Genomic DNA, 13552 nt, shown 5'->3' with positions numbered 1-13552 from the left:
TGGAAGCTCATGAAGTATACATGAGGATGTGAAAGAGAAGTTGGATGGTAGTGAGGGAGAGTAATTGAGCCATACCATATAATGAAGTTGGAGCGCGACAAAGGGAGACGCGCTTGGGATTGCTTGAAATGGACTAGCACTAAAATTAAATTCTGGAGCTTTACTTCGGTTCAGGAAGCAACAAGCAAACGAGCATTACATTCTACAAATACAATTTATAATGGCTTCAAGAACGGCTACCCGACCACTGCAATGTGTTATAAAACGAGTACGACCTTCCTGCGAATGTGCTAGCGTGCAAACCTCCTCCCTACGGCAATTCTCAGCGTCCCGTTCCAGAGCAGAACAATCAGAAGTCCAACGCCCACGATGGTCCTACACCCCAGAAGAGATGAAGGCGCCCTATCCATGGAAGTCGCCGGATCCAAGCAAGGCGTTTCACTGCAACGAGGATCCCGACAAGTTGGACAGATTCTACAACAACTTCCTAGGACGAGGAGGAGATACGATGCTGTCAGACGAGGTCAAATGGCTGGCAATCACACACAAGAGCTTCGATCAAGGGCGGAGAGGCTTCAATGACCGGTTGGCATTCTTTGGTATGGGTTCTGCTTGCGTGTTGAGGCTTTTATGGCACTAATTCTGATTCATTGCAGGACGACGGATCCTCACACTGCAGACGAATTTGGCGCTTCTCAATTCGCCCACCATAGCTACGAGGATGCACACAAACGAAAGCCCCTCGGATGATCGCACTCCATTTTCTCATCCTGCCTTAGAAGGCCTTGAAAACCTATCGAGTGCGCCGGTAGGGGAGATATTGACCAAGGAGAAACTGTCCGCTTTGGCAACGCAAGTGGGGATGCGGGAGGTCATGAGATGGCAACCAAGACTGGTATGATAATCGATGAAAATCCGAAGGACATGGTTGACATTTAACAGGTACACAAACTCGATCATTCGGGCATTGACGTGATTCTTACTACCTGTTTGTACGCGATAATTGGCGCCATATCATTGCACAGGGGCGGAGCAGTTGCAAATGAAATTGCAAGGGAGAAGATTTTGAAGCCTCTGGGGGTTTCATAGCGCGCATATAATATCGATAACAATGTGTAGAATATTGTACAATACAGGAGAAAGTCTACAAATCTGGATCTGCATTCAGATCTACTCTCCGAATTCTTCCTGGTCGTGTTTCGCAAATTATTGTGTAAAGAATCGCTTGGCTTCACCGTTGCAGTCATTTATTTATCCTTTGTTTAGTAAGCGCCTTGCTCTTCTTCGTTCTCTATCACTAGGCTAAAAAGCAGTCATCTGATTTCCGTGCAAGTGTTACTCTGAATCTTTCACGCAGCGGACATCAAAGACCCCGTTTATGCAATCTGAAAATCTACTTCAGTTAGTCCGCTAGCGTTGGTTAGTGCCTCTCCATTCATGAATCCATCAAGATAACATTCCCCAATCAGTTCGCAGGTACCATCTTTCTGTTCTCGTAGCAATACTGGAATGCTGCACCCATACAAAACACAAATCAAATCTCCCCGAGTCGCTCGGCTGGCAGCCATGCCAAGGTGTCCCTCTTCCGTAACAGCAAGCCTCCTCGCCATTGTCACTACAGTATCCTCGACCCGCCCATTGAAATACTTGAGAGGCCCGTCGCAGAATTCTTCCCATTTGGCTGTTGGAGTATACAGTGTCGCATCTCGGCAATGCTCTCCCAACGTCCGACCTCTGAGGAGAAGCATTTTGTTCCTCTCCAACCATTCGCGAAAATATGTAGGAATTCTTTCGTCTGCGCCATGCTCTAAATATGCCTTGCAGAATATTTCAAAATCCTTTCGAAAGAGACCTGGCGCTAGATGTTCTGCTAGGTATCGGTCCTTGCGATCCAGAGCAAGACAACGGGAAATTATTTTCATAAGGCCAGACGTTGAAGCGGCTTTACCATCCAACTGGATACTTTGCTCAGAAGTTGATTGTTCTAAAGGCAGCTCATTCTTAGTCTCGTTGATTTCGCCGGCATCCTCGTACTTGGAACCCCCCAGGCCATCAATCTTGTCCAGAACTACGCCGGTACACGTCAATACTCTGGCGTCCTTTGAAATACTGTACCGCGGAGACTTGTTTCCGGAAGCTTTGTATATTGCTTCAGACTCAGTAACCCATGCCGGACGGAAGTTTCCAGTCCCTGGACTTGAGCCCTGGCAAGCCATGACAGGTATGACTTTGCCCTCGACAGATGCCCTCCAATCTGGAACCCAAGAAGGAAGTGTCTTATTATCCTTGGACTTCCTGGCAGAATAATTGAAGAGATGGGCATAGCAAATGATATCCAAGCTCTTATACTTGGAAATAAAGGACCCGACAAGCTCACTGTACACATCGTATACGGTGGATTTGGGATCAAGTGTCCCGATCAAATCAGAGTCTTTCGCAACCCCGAGAAGAGAGTAGACCCGATCCCGTTCATCAGTTGCCCCACTATCACCAACATAAGCCATCATGGCAACAAGACTCATCTCGTGCGGCCTTTGCGAATACCATTGATTCATACGGCGACGGTTCCAACCTGCATAAAACGCCTTGGTGTCCATGAGGCCATTCCAAACCTTACAAACCCACGTAGCGAGAATCGCATCCTGGAAGTCTCGTCTGGAAATACTCTTCTTCCCGCAAAAGAATGATATTCGTTTGCTGATCAAGAATTCCTGCAACGTCCATACACGACGCCACCAGGGCCTCAATAGCAGCCGCTCAATAGCCTTCCAATTAATGCCCTTTTTCTCACCTCTCATTTCACGCAGCTTTTCTTTGTCCATCGAGTTATCCTTGCGAGTCGCCTTGTCCATCTCTTTGCATAGACGACGTAGGCCATCAACAGCACCCCCGCAATCACCCTCCTCGCCTAACCACACAACGGTTTTAGACGCCTTCTCATAAATCCTTCCCATAATCGCCATCTGTTCACTCTTCTCTTTCTCGTCTGCTTGGTTAATACAAATCGAATCGATCCACCACCACGTCTGCGCCGAGAATTCCTCCAACTGGGGCAGAATGTTCAAGAATCGGTAGAGATCAGCGAGGACTTCAAAACGGTGGCCGTTGATGTTGATGCTTTTGGGATCCATGGTTTGACCCCAGGTGTAGGATAGTGCTACGAATGGCGGGCAGGAGGTGTAGTCCAGAGCAAAGGCCACGAGTTCGCCTGCTGGCTTGGATGGACCATTGCTAAGTCTGAAGAGACGGATTGTGGAGAGGGGTGCATAAAGAGGTTTGGTATCCGCCATGTGTATTGTTGATATATGTTTGATCTATCCGAGTAAAGAGGAGGGGGCATGTATGTTCATTTTCAGCTGGGAGTGCACAGCAAGGCTGTGCCAAGATCCGCCACCTTTGTATCGTTCCCAGCTAAGTGGCTGTCGCCCAGGGACATGCCGTCTAAATAGTATGACTTCAGGATTCAGATATTTTGATCTGATCCATGCAGATATCAGATATTTGGTGGCATGGAGACTGGGGAGGTACTATACCATAGAGAGTGGAAGTGAAGGCATAAGCGGGAGATGATGTCCTCCGATTGGTTTCCGGACCGGACGTAGGTATTACCAGAGTCACGTGCTTCACCATTAGTTCGTATGAAGCTAAGCTGGCTCCTGCAACTATATATACCTTGGAGAACATACAATTCAAAGATTATGGGCTTTTTTTCCGAATTCATTTGTCGTATCGATTTGGAAAGCCTCTTCTCGCTCTAAAGATGGCCCCCCATCTTAAACTCATCACATCCCCCACCTATTATACTGCCATGGCGCATATCCGGCAGCGCGCCTTCTCCGACAACCCCCTCAACAAATGTCTCTACGGTCAAGTCCCCGTAGATATCCTCGAGGCGTGGTTTGCGGAGCGAGAGAAGCGCGATTCAGAGGATAAGTCCCAGAGGATTATTGCAATCATGGATGACGATGAAACAATGCTGGCGTACGCAAAATGGGAAGTGCCAGCAGATTGTATGTCCGATATTCCAGGCATTTTGGACAGTGAACGCAGAGATGGAAGTGAGGGTGAAACCTTTGGCATCCTGAAAGTTCCTGAGGGTGGAGATGAAGAGTTGTTTGCGGCGTTTAGGAGGGGTATTGCGGGGAACCGAGAGCGGTACTCTGATCACTTGGTAGACTTCTGTACGTGCAGACCTATGAGTCTACTTATGCTGCTCTGATCTAATATCTCCAGCTCTTCATAATCTAGCCGTACTCCCCGAATATAAAGGGCGTGGTTACGCGGGGACATTAGTAAGATGGGGTACTGAGCAAGCGGATGCCTTGAAGAGAAAATGCTATCTGGAGTCGACACCTGCTGCGTATGACTTGTATTGTAAGCACGGCTGGGTGACTGTTGACGAGATCGTGCTTGGATTGGAGAAGTTGGGGGGAAAGAGCATACTATTATGATTATGATGAGGGAACCAAAAGAAGTTGCCCCGTGAATAAGCTTGCCTGCTCATGTGGGATGGTTTCTGCAATGGAGAAAATATTTAACTCGTAACTGTTTCGGGGCCCTTGAAACCCTGGCGATCTCCTTGATGGGCATGGGATTTCTCGGGTCGCGAAGTCTGCGACTAATACTATATTATCCACGCACGTATAGGCATTACTTATGGGTTGCCCATAACACAGATCAATATCCAATGGTCTTCTGAACTTCCCAAATGGGTCTGAGCATTTTGCTCTTCACTTGAAAAAGCAACGTGAACAAGAAGAAGGGATGGGCGGTAGTTGAAATCTAGCGGACTCGTCCAGGCAAGCTCTCAGCATTTTTGACTGTCACAAGGCGAGGGGAAACGGGAAAGTAGAAGATTCTTCAACATTCCAGTGCTTTTAACTGGATATGAGCGCTTGTACACTAGGCACCTTGGTGCAAGTGCTCCGCTCGTGAGAATTGGAGGAGTGGATGACTTGAGTCTAGTCGCTATCCAACATTTTACTCACTGCACTGATAAATTCCCCGTTCAAGATATATGGTCGAGTCAATCTAGACTCATGCAAGCATACTTTCTCGTACACGAAGGCATTGCTGCTCAGGCATTGTCCATCTTTCCCCCAACGCCGTCGCTATGCATGAAACCCCAATCCATATGCGTTACCTGCACCAGCCCCTTAAACCGCTTGCGCTTCTACTGCAGTAATAACGTCTTTGGTGATATCTCTGAAGATTTTACACAAAGAGCAGTCCTTGTACTTCTCAATCAGCAGGCTAGAGTCCTTCGTATCAGCCAGAGTATGGGCAGCCTCAGAGCTTCCAATATCGTGGCCGTTAATTTCAGTCCCGACTGGATATACCGGCCTCCTGCCAGTCTCGACCAACATCACAAACTGAGGATCGATAGGTACGCTTCCAAGAAACTTCACCCCAAACTCCTGTGCCATAACCTGACCACCGCCTTTGCTGAAGACATTTGTGCATTCCGAGCAGTTCGGACACACAAACCCACTCATGTTTTCTACCACCCCAATGACATTTATGCCCGTCTTGACGCAGAAATTGAGTTCCTTTTTGACATCTGCGGTTGCCACGGCTTGCGGCGTTGTAACTACGACGGCACCCGCAACTTGTCCTGGAAGTGCATTCTTTAATAGTGTTTCGGCCAGAGAGATATGCTCGTCGGAAGTTCCAGGTGGAGTATCGATGAGGAGGTAATCAAGCTCGCTCCATAGCACATCCGTCAAGAATTGGCGCACCATAGCCGTCTTCTTGGGTCCTCTCCATACCACTGCATCGCCTCTTTCTCGTAACAAAAATCCCAAGCTCATACACGAGAGTGATCCGACTCCAGGGGTGGAATTTGCAGAGTGGACGGGAACTGGGATCCAGCCACCGGGGGCTTGTGTTACTTTGGCGCTCTCGATGCCGAAGAGACGTGGGATAGAGGGCCCTGTGAGGTCGATATCAAGGATGCCAACGGAATGGCCGGCTAGGGAGAGGGAGAGGGCGAGTTGGGTGGTGATGGAGGATTTCCCCACTCCACCTTTGCCTGAGAGGACCTTTTGCTATTAGCTTGATATATTGAGGCTTCTGGAATAACATACCAGAACAATATGCTTGACTTTATCAAGAGACATTTTGATTTAACTATTATAAACTTTGTCAATCATATGTGTCATGAAGTTGTCGCATTTTAAGAGGTAGTGTTGTCAACGCAAATGCAAATGCAAATGGAGATGGAAATACAAATTCTTATCGATTATCAATCTTTGTTCTTTCCTGGCCGAACACGGAATGACGCTTTCAGGCCCACCTGCACCCAGAGACCCCCTTTTCTGCCGAGTCAGACCGCCGCCCAACTACCAAACCAAAACATCCGACGCTTCCCGCGACAACTTCTATACATCGGTATCACAACTTCAGTATTGGCGTTGTTGTCTCAAAAGATGAACCCTTTTATCCTCACTTCAACATCAATATGAGAGCCTTCTCTCGCCCCTATGGATATGGACGACCCTTGGGGCTCACCGTGGGCAGACGAAGTTCAGAATCCCGTCGCGACCAAAGAAAGCCATGATGTTGCTGAAGAGCTAGGATCAAGGACGCCGGTCAAAGCGTCCAGTGTAGCTCTGCAAGAGCAAACAATTACACCTTGGGATAACCCGAACGATGGCGCTGATGATGGCTTTGGAGATTGGGCCGCGGTACCCTCGGAGACAGGAATTAGCCTCGACGGGGCGCATGATGGGTGGGGGATGGGTACTGGCGTCGCCGACACGCATTTGACGAAGCCGGACACGAATGGGCTCTCTGCTGGTTGGAATGCAGTGCCGAGAGTTGCAGAGGACAATATATCGAAATTGGCACCCAGTCTCCTACGTGAACCTACGAATATCACGCGACAGCCCTCATCGGACCCATGGGCTTCTGTAGTGGCAACTGAGGAGATACCGGGGCGAATTAGGTTGGAAGAGGGGCAATATCCAGAAGAGACCAAGAACTCTGCTGTTGGGAATGTCGGGTTGGAAACAACAAATGGGGAGTTGGAATCGGGGCCCCGGACGAGAGATAATTCTATCGAAAAGGCCGTCCCAGCCGAGGAACTTTTAGAAAATGGGAATTTGGAGGTTCTCAAGCGAAATCAGACAGGAATCACTGCAAATAGACCCGTGGAAGCGGATTCCCAGGATCATCAAAAGTTTCAAGATCTAGAATTTGAATTACTACCTGAAGTGGAGGATATTAGACCCGAGAAGCCAACCAAAGACAGGAATCGGGAGGAGGCGGCGATGCCCAATGGAATTGAAAGTGTTCAACAACCTGACAAACCATTGCCTATTTCTACACAGACCTCAACATCCCAGGAAGTAGATCACATGTCCTCAAGATCATCGACCTCGCCCTCGGAACAAAGTCATCACGATGAAATCCTCTCCGAATCCCCACGAACATCGTTGGAGGAGGATCCAACGCGGTCCCAAATGCCGAGAAAAGCCTCGAAAGTGCAAGAGCTTGTGGAACACTTCGATACTCTGGTCAAAGAGGATGAATCACCCGAGGTTACTGGTGATGAACGTACTGAAGTCGTGCAGCAGTCGGATAATGATGAAGATGATATAGATGACTTTGGGGACTTTGAGGATGTGCAGTCTGACCTGGATGGGCCCATCGAGTCAAGCGAACCAGTTGAGACTTCAGCCCGTCCTACCACACCAGATTCCAAAGTTCCGCCGCAAGTCATGGAACGTGAACTGCAATTGTCTCCGGAAATGCAAACGCCCCAAAAAGAGTATGGGCCTGTGGACTATGCCCCAGATGCCTCACTGTTGAGCCGACTGTATCCCAGTATCGAGGATGAGTTACCCAGTGAGAGTTGCTTCATCGCAGATCGAATGCCTCACGATTCATTTACTTCAACCGAGCAACGCAAGACGTGGTATAGAATTTCTAGATACGGCCCGTTAAGGAAGCATAATATGGGGGATGATGAGAACTACACCCGAGTTAACTGGAAGCAATCATCAGTCCGAGCTGAGACGTTAAAGATAGTTGCTAGATGGATTGAAGAGGACCGTATCAGTGGGCGCGTTATACTTGGAGGCGGTAGTAAAGCCGGCTCTATGTTTGGTTGGAATGACCAAAAAGCGACACCTGCATCAATAACTGCAGCTTTTGCGAGCAAGGCAGCGAAGAAGATCGTTGAAGCACCGGTGGAGCCTACTTTTGAGGTTCCGCGAGAGTGGCCAAAGGGCCTCGTAAGGGACCACTTAGCATCTAAAGGTTCTTCACCCAAAGCGCGTCGGAAGAGCTCAGTAGCATCCAAAAGCCCGGAGGAAGCCAAGGTGGAACGGCAATCGCCAGTTGCAAATTTCGGATGGAACATTGTTCCTGAGAGCTCCCATAAGTCTCATAGTCGGTCTTCCTCCAAGGAAATGTCCTCTAGGTCTATTCCAATCGGAGTGCCTATCACGAAATCTCCATCCCCACCCCGGAAACGTGCATTATTGAGCCCTTCATCCTCAGCCACGTTCAAACCAGCGGAGCCTGTCCACGATACATCAGCGCCTGTTGCTAAAGATGAGGTTCCGTTAGGTTCTGCACAGGAAAAGATAATTGTGCCACCACCTAAAGCAGCCGTGGCAAATCTCGCCGAAGAAGATGATGATTGGGGGGAGATGATATCCTCCCCAGTGACTTCTACTGCCCCGGCCTTTCCTCTGTTTAGTGGCTTGCGGCATAAGAAGTCGCAGAGTCTTGGCGGAGCTTTCTCATCCGTCAAACCATTTAATCCTACCATGGCATCGATTCAATCTATAGATTCTAAACGAGGCTACCGCCCCGCTCTAAGTTTTGATGAGATCCTCAAGCCAGAGACGCAGAGCCCTCGAAGTGCCAATTCTCCGGAGAAACCAAATCTGTTTTCCGAACCTATGGACGCATTTTCAAGCCCTGTTGACCCAGCCCAACCTCTTCCAGCCGGCAATAGTGATCCTTGGGCCTCGGCAGATTTCTCCTTCTTCGAGACAGCATCTGCTCCTACACCTCCTGTGTCCACACCATTGCCGAAAACGATTCCGAACAAAACGGTCAGTTTTGTAAATACACATGTGAGGGCCTCTTCACACGCAACTCGCAAATCAAAAGAAGAGATGGAACAGGATAGGATCGTGCAGGATATTGTGAAAGGCCTTCCGGATCTTTCGTATATGCTTAGACGGTAGATTTGATGGGCGTGTTAGGAAGAAGATGAGACTCATGGGTAGGCGATTTTGAAATGTGCATTTTAGCGTGGGGGATTGGATATAAATATTATAGGGTGGGGATTAGATATTGTATACTACGTAATATTATTGGGAAGAGCTTGGAGTTTCGGTGGGCTGTGTTGCATCAATTTCAAAGGCCTTATTCGTGACCACAGTGTGATTCTCCCGGATGACTTTGAGTTACGGAAGTTCGGAGAGGTTGGAGAAAAAAGGGGAAGTGGTCACGTTTCGTTTGGTGGGGTTGAGGCCCAGCCACAGGGTTGCAAAAAAATAAATCACTCACCAATTTATTGACCGTGAAACTCTCTTTTCATCTCACCTCCCGTAGGTTTACACATCTAGATCTAGGTCAAGGTTTACAAACAGTTCCTGGCCAGCTTCTAGAGCTTACATCGAGCTCATCTTGTCAAAGAAACCGGTGGTACGTACCTACTTGTAGGCGGTGGTGATTGTTAAAAGTGCTAGGTGGGCATTTGCTCATGACGCTGCAGATCAAAAGATTTTTTAAACGACCATTCCATCAACACCACAACTCTACCGAACTCACGACTTCTACTATTCTACTAATTTACACACCATCGCATCGCATCGCATCCATCGCATTGCATAACAGTCCGTCCTCGTTCTCGATGATTAACCATCTCTGAATATTTCGCAATTCAATTGCCAATCGTCTCGCTAGGCACACGAAGCTGTGACTGCGAACCCCACCAAGTTCTTCAACCTCTTTCTCTTGACTCCTCCATGAGCACCAAAGACCTGCTACGATTCTTGTCCAAGCCCGCCAAGTCAGTTTTCCCATCCCATTTCATGTTCCTCCTTGGTCGGCATCTGGCTTCTCTATCAGTTGCCATACCTTGTCCCATCATCTGTTCTGGAAATATCCAGAGGTGGCGGTCAAGCAACCAAGCAAGCATCAACTTCTCTTGCACAAGACTATTCTCGTTCCTTCCCTTGCCTCCTCTTTCTTGCCTTCCTCTCCTACTATATCTCATGCTAATAATCATTATTACAGGCCTAGATAACACCAGCCACACCCCCATCACCACTATCCAAATCGAACCAAACCAAACCAAAAACCCAAATCCGCAGATAATCTCGTCTGCTAGACCCGATATCTACACACGGTATCGGCATCTACAGAGTGAGGACAACCCCAAGAGTCACCATTCCTTCCCAAAAGGACTTTTTCATCCCTTTGTGCACCCGACCTCCATAACGTCCCCACAAGACGTTCCCATAGCTCCCTTATTCAGCTGGCTCCGCCAGCACATACAATTTCCCACGGTTCTGTGGGCCTTCTCTTCTCAGGCGAACACCGCAAGGTTCGTCTGAGTGGCAGATAGTGCTTCACAGTACTTGCCAATCAAGCGTTTTGTTGCCACATCAGTAGACCATCTCGGCCAGGAAGAATCTCGAATCAGTAACTGGTTCCCGCCATTACGTAGTTATGGTCAACCTCGAAATCCCATCCCAGTATACATTCTCGCCTTCTGAAGGTACACCACACCTTACGATCAATCGTGATGCTACTATCGATCTTGATAGCAGCAATGCCTTTGAAGGTGAGTACATCAACGGGATCTTTCAAGATATTCGCTAACAGCAGTAGGCCCTGAGAAGTTGCTAGAGGTATGGTTTGCTCCCTCACCAGATACTCTTCCCGTAGGAACCAAGAAGGATGGCCTAAAGGCGGTTTCTGGCGAGACATGGAGGGAGATGTTGGATATGGTCAATTGCAAGGTTCTGTCGGTCGTCGAGTCCGATCATGTTGATGCCTATCTCCTCTCTGAGTCCAGCATGTTTGTCTTCCCACACAAACTTATCCTTAAAACATGCGGCACTACAACTCTCCTCCTTGGTCTCCGGCGTATGTTGAGAATCGCCGCTGTAGATGCTCGCTTCCCTTGTCTCAACAGCAAGTCTTTAAAGGAAGTCAAGGCTGCTGCGACGCCATACCGAGTCTTCTACAGTCGCAAGAACTTCTTATTTCCCGACAAGCAACATGGACCTCACAAAAGCTGGAAGAGTGAGGTTCAATTCTTGGATGATATGTTTACTGGTGGAAGCGCTTATATGGTTGGCAAAATGAACGGAGACCATTGGTATCTTTATTTGACTACGCCAAACTCTGGTCTCACCCCACCCCGAACACCCGACAATGAAAGAGTTCCAACAGAAACCAAGATACTGAAACTTCCTCCTAGCACAGCCTATGCTGTTGGGCAGGGCGCTATGGGCAATGATGACGAGACCCTTGAAGTCCTCATGACAGATCTTGAGCCTGAGAATGCTAAACAGTTCTATCTTGAACACGCGAGTGCGGTCGCGGAGGGCAAGTATGCAGCGAGGGCTCATGAGGCCAGAAAGGAAGCAGCAGATAGCTTAGGCGAGTTGAGCAGCAACGATATGACAGCCTCCAACTTGAGCGGAACAACAGCCGGCAGCACCGATGAAGGCTTTGACATATTCAGCAACACCTCATCCGACAACAACGGAGGTTTCACCCCAGACTCTTTGCCAGAAGAACTCAGCACCGAGGGCCATGCTCTCGGCACAATCGTTTCGGAAGCTTGCGGTCTCTCCGACGTCTACTCTACCACCCGATACCCCGATGCACGCGTCGATGCGTACCTCTTTACACCCTGCGGCTTCTCTGCCAACGGCGTGATTCCTGCTCCAGATCAAGCAGGTTCCGCAACGCACTACTTCACGGTCCATGTCACACCGGAGCCACAATGCTCGTACGCATCTTTCGAAACCAACGTACCAGGCCGCCAGTCTGGTCGCGACACGGTCGAGGTGATCAAGGAAGTCGTGAACATCTTCAAGCCCGGCCGTTTCAGCGTGACGTTGTTTGAAGCCAAGGCGAACAGCATTGAGACTGGTGGAAAGGAGCAGTTGAATAGTCGATTAGGATTAGAGAGGAGCGCGAAGATGGAGAGGATCAAGGGGTATCGACGCGTAGAAAGGATCGTGCATGATTTCGATGGGTATGATCTTGTGTTTCGATACTACGAGCGTGATGATTGGGTTGGTGGTTCGCCGAGGTTAGGAGAGGCTTATGACTAGGCCTACCAATCATGAGATTTCCTATTTCCTATTCCTGTTTCCAGTCATACACGGGAAGCTTCGCTTGGAAAAATTTGACTTCTGGTACAGACAGACAGAAGATCTCATAGTTACGGACGGCAGCCTGTTTATAGGGTTCAACAGAGTTGTTTTTATGGTGGCATATTTTTTATTTTATTTTCCTTTGGATTGGCATTAGTGGATGTGTAAATAGCACCGTCATTACAGTACTGCGATATTAGCAAGCAAGCCGCGCATGGCGTTTGCAATATGAACACTCCGTACAAATGCGTTTATTTGTCCACAGAGTGTAATAATGTCGATGGTTTTATATGATGTTGTAGTGGTGAGGTGGGAGTAATAGTGAGAGTGAGGTGTGGGAGTGGAGTGAGTGAGAGTTTATGCACATGATTCAGGAGTACTGGCACTTTATGCATTTCAATAGAAAACTTCTGGCGTCTGGAGGTGGGCAAAGAGGCTCATTGCTTGAGAGGCGCTCATGGGTATGGTGCAGGGCAAGATAAGGAGGGGGTGGTGAGGTGGTGTGCGGAAGCTGAGGAAGATGGCCTTGATGTAGGTAGGTATGCAGGGCAGGTTACCTTGGTATGCTGTCTGTTGGACGTGGATGAGAGAGAGTCGTGAGTATGTAGGTAGCTATATAAGGTAGAATATATGCTATGCTATGAGATGATTAATTAGCTAATTTGAAACACTGGGTGATGATATGAGAATGATAAGCTAGTCTTTGATATATCTATGGCCGGAGTACGAGTAAACCTCTGCATGTCTTGATGGTATGGTACAAGTATCATGTCATGAGCCACGGCTCGGTTGGTCTCGATACGGACGGAGGAAAGGCTCAAAGGACCATGTGCGGAGTAATGGATGACTGAACGAACTTACATAGCCTACTTATCGATCAGCCTGGCAGATCGCTCGATCGACGATGGTGAGGCTGGGTGATGGTGAGTGGTGTCGTGTATGCAAGCACTAACCGACGAAGCATAGCCGGAAGATAAGAAGAGCGCAACTGGAGACCAGTGGACAGATGTGAGGTGAGGTGTGACGCAGAGTGCCAGAGTTGGATAGGATGGGATGTGAAGTGAAGTGATAGGGATAGGGTCGCAGAAACGGACGTGTTGGTGCGGTGCGAGTTGGGGCGGTGCGAATGCGAATGCGGGTTGGGAGAGGACGTGATGGGGGCCTGGCTGATGCGTGGTGGTTTTGGAGACGGG

General features: G+C 48.7%; 4 protein-coding genes across 4 annotated transcripts; 2 read left to right on the top strand and 2 right to left on the bottom strand.

The window, feature by feature from the left end:
• Positions 1-220: 220 nt before the first annotated feature.
• On the top strand, positions 221-1089 carry LHYA1_G002442 (uncharacterized protein; the record flags this gene model as incomplete). The annotated part of the gene is made up of 3 exons (XM_031147418.1): positions 221-599; positions 657-895; positions 943-1089. 3 exons carry the CDS (start codon positions 221-223, stop codon positions 1087-1089), a joined length of 765 nt encoding a protein of 254 aa, XP_031007880.1.
• Positions 1090-1376: 287 nt separating this feature from the next.
• On the bottom strand, positions 1377-3290 carry het-6_12 (Heterokaryon incompatibility protein 6,OR allele; the record flags this gene model as incomplete). Its single annotated transcript, XM_031147417.1, has 1 exon — positions 1377-3290. One exon carries the CDS (start codon positions 3288-3290, stop codon positions 1377-1379), a length of 1914 nt encoding a protein of 637 aa, XP_031007883.1.
• A 1866-nt stretch (positions 3291-5156) lies between these two features.
• On the bottom strand, positions 5157-6119 carry cfd1 (Cytosolic Fe-S cluster assembly factor; the record flags this gene model as incomplete). Its single annotated transcript, XM_031147416.1, has 2 exons — positions 5157-6047; positions 6087-6119. The coding sequence occupies 2 exons, from the start codon at positions 6117-6119 to the stop codon at positions 5157-5159; spliced, it is 924 nt and encodes a 307-aa protein (XP_031007882.1).
• Positions 6120-10695: 4576 nt separating this feature from the next.
• spe2 (S-adenosylmethionine decarboxylase proenzyme) lies at positions 10696-12317 on the top strand (the record flags this gene model as incomplete). Its single annotated transcript, XM_031147415.1, has 2 exons — positions 10696-10810; positions 10858-12317. The coding sequence occupies 2 exons, from the start codon at positions 10696-10698 to the stop codon at positions 12315-12317; spliced, it is 1575 nt and encodes a 524-aa protein (XP_031007847.1).
• Positions 12318-13552: the final 1235 nt, after the last annotated feature.

This window comes from Lachnellula hyalina (assembly GCF_007821495.1).
Source record: "Lachnellula hyalina strain CBS 185.66 chromosome Unknown contig00022, whole genome shotgun sequence".
Taxonomy (NCBI): Eukaryota; Fungi; Ascomycota; class Leotiomycetes; order Helotiales; family Lachnaceae; genus Lachnellula; species Lachnellula hyalina.
This window is presented reverse-complemented; position numbering and strand designations above follow the sequence as displayed.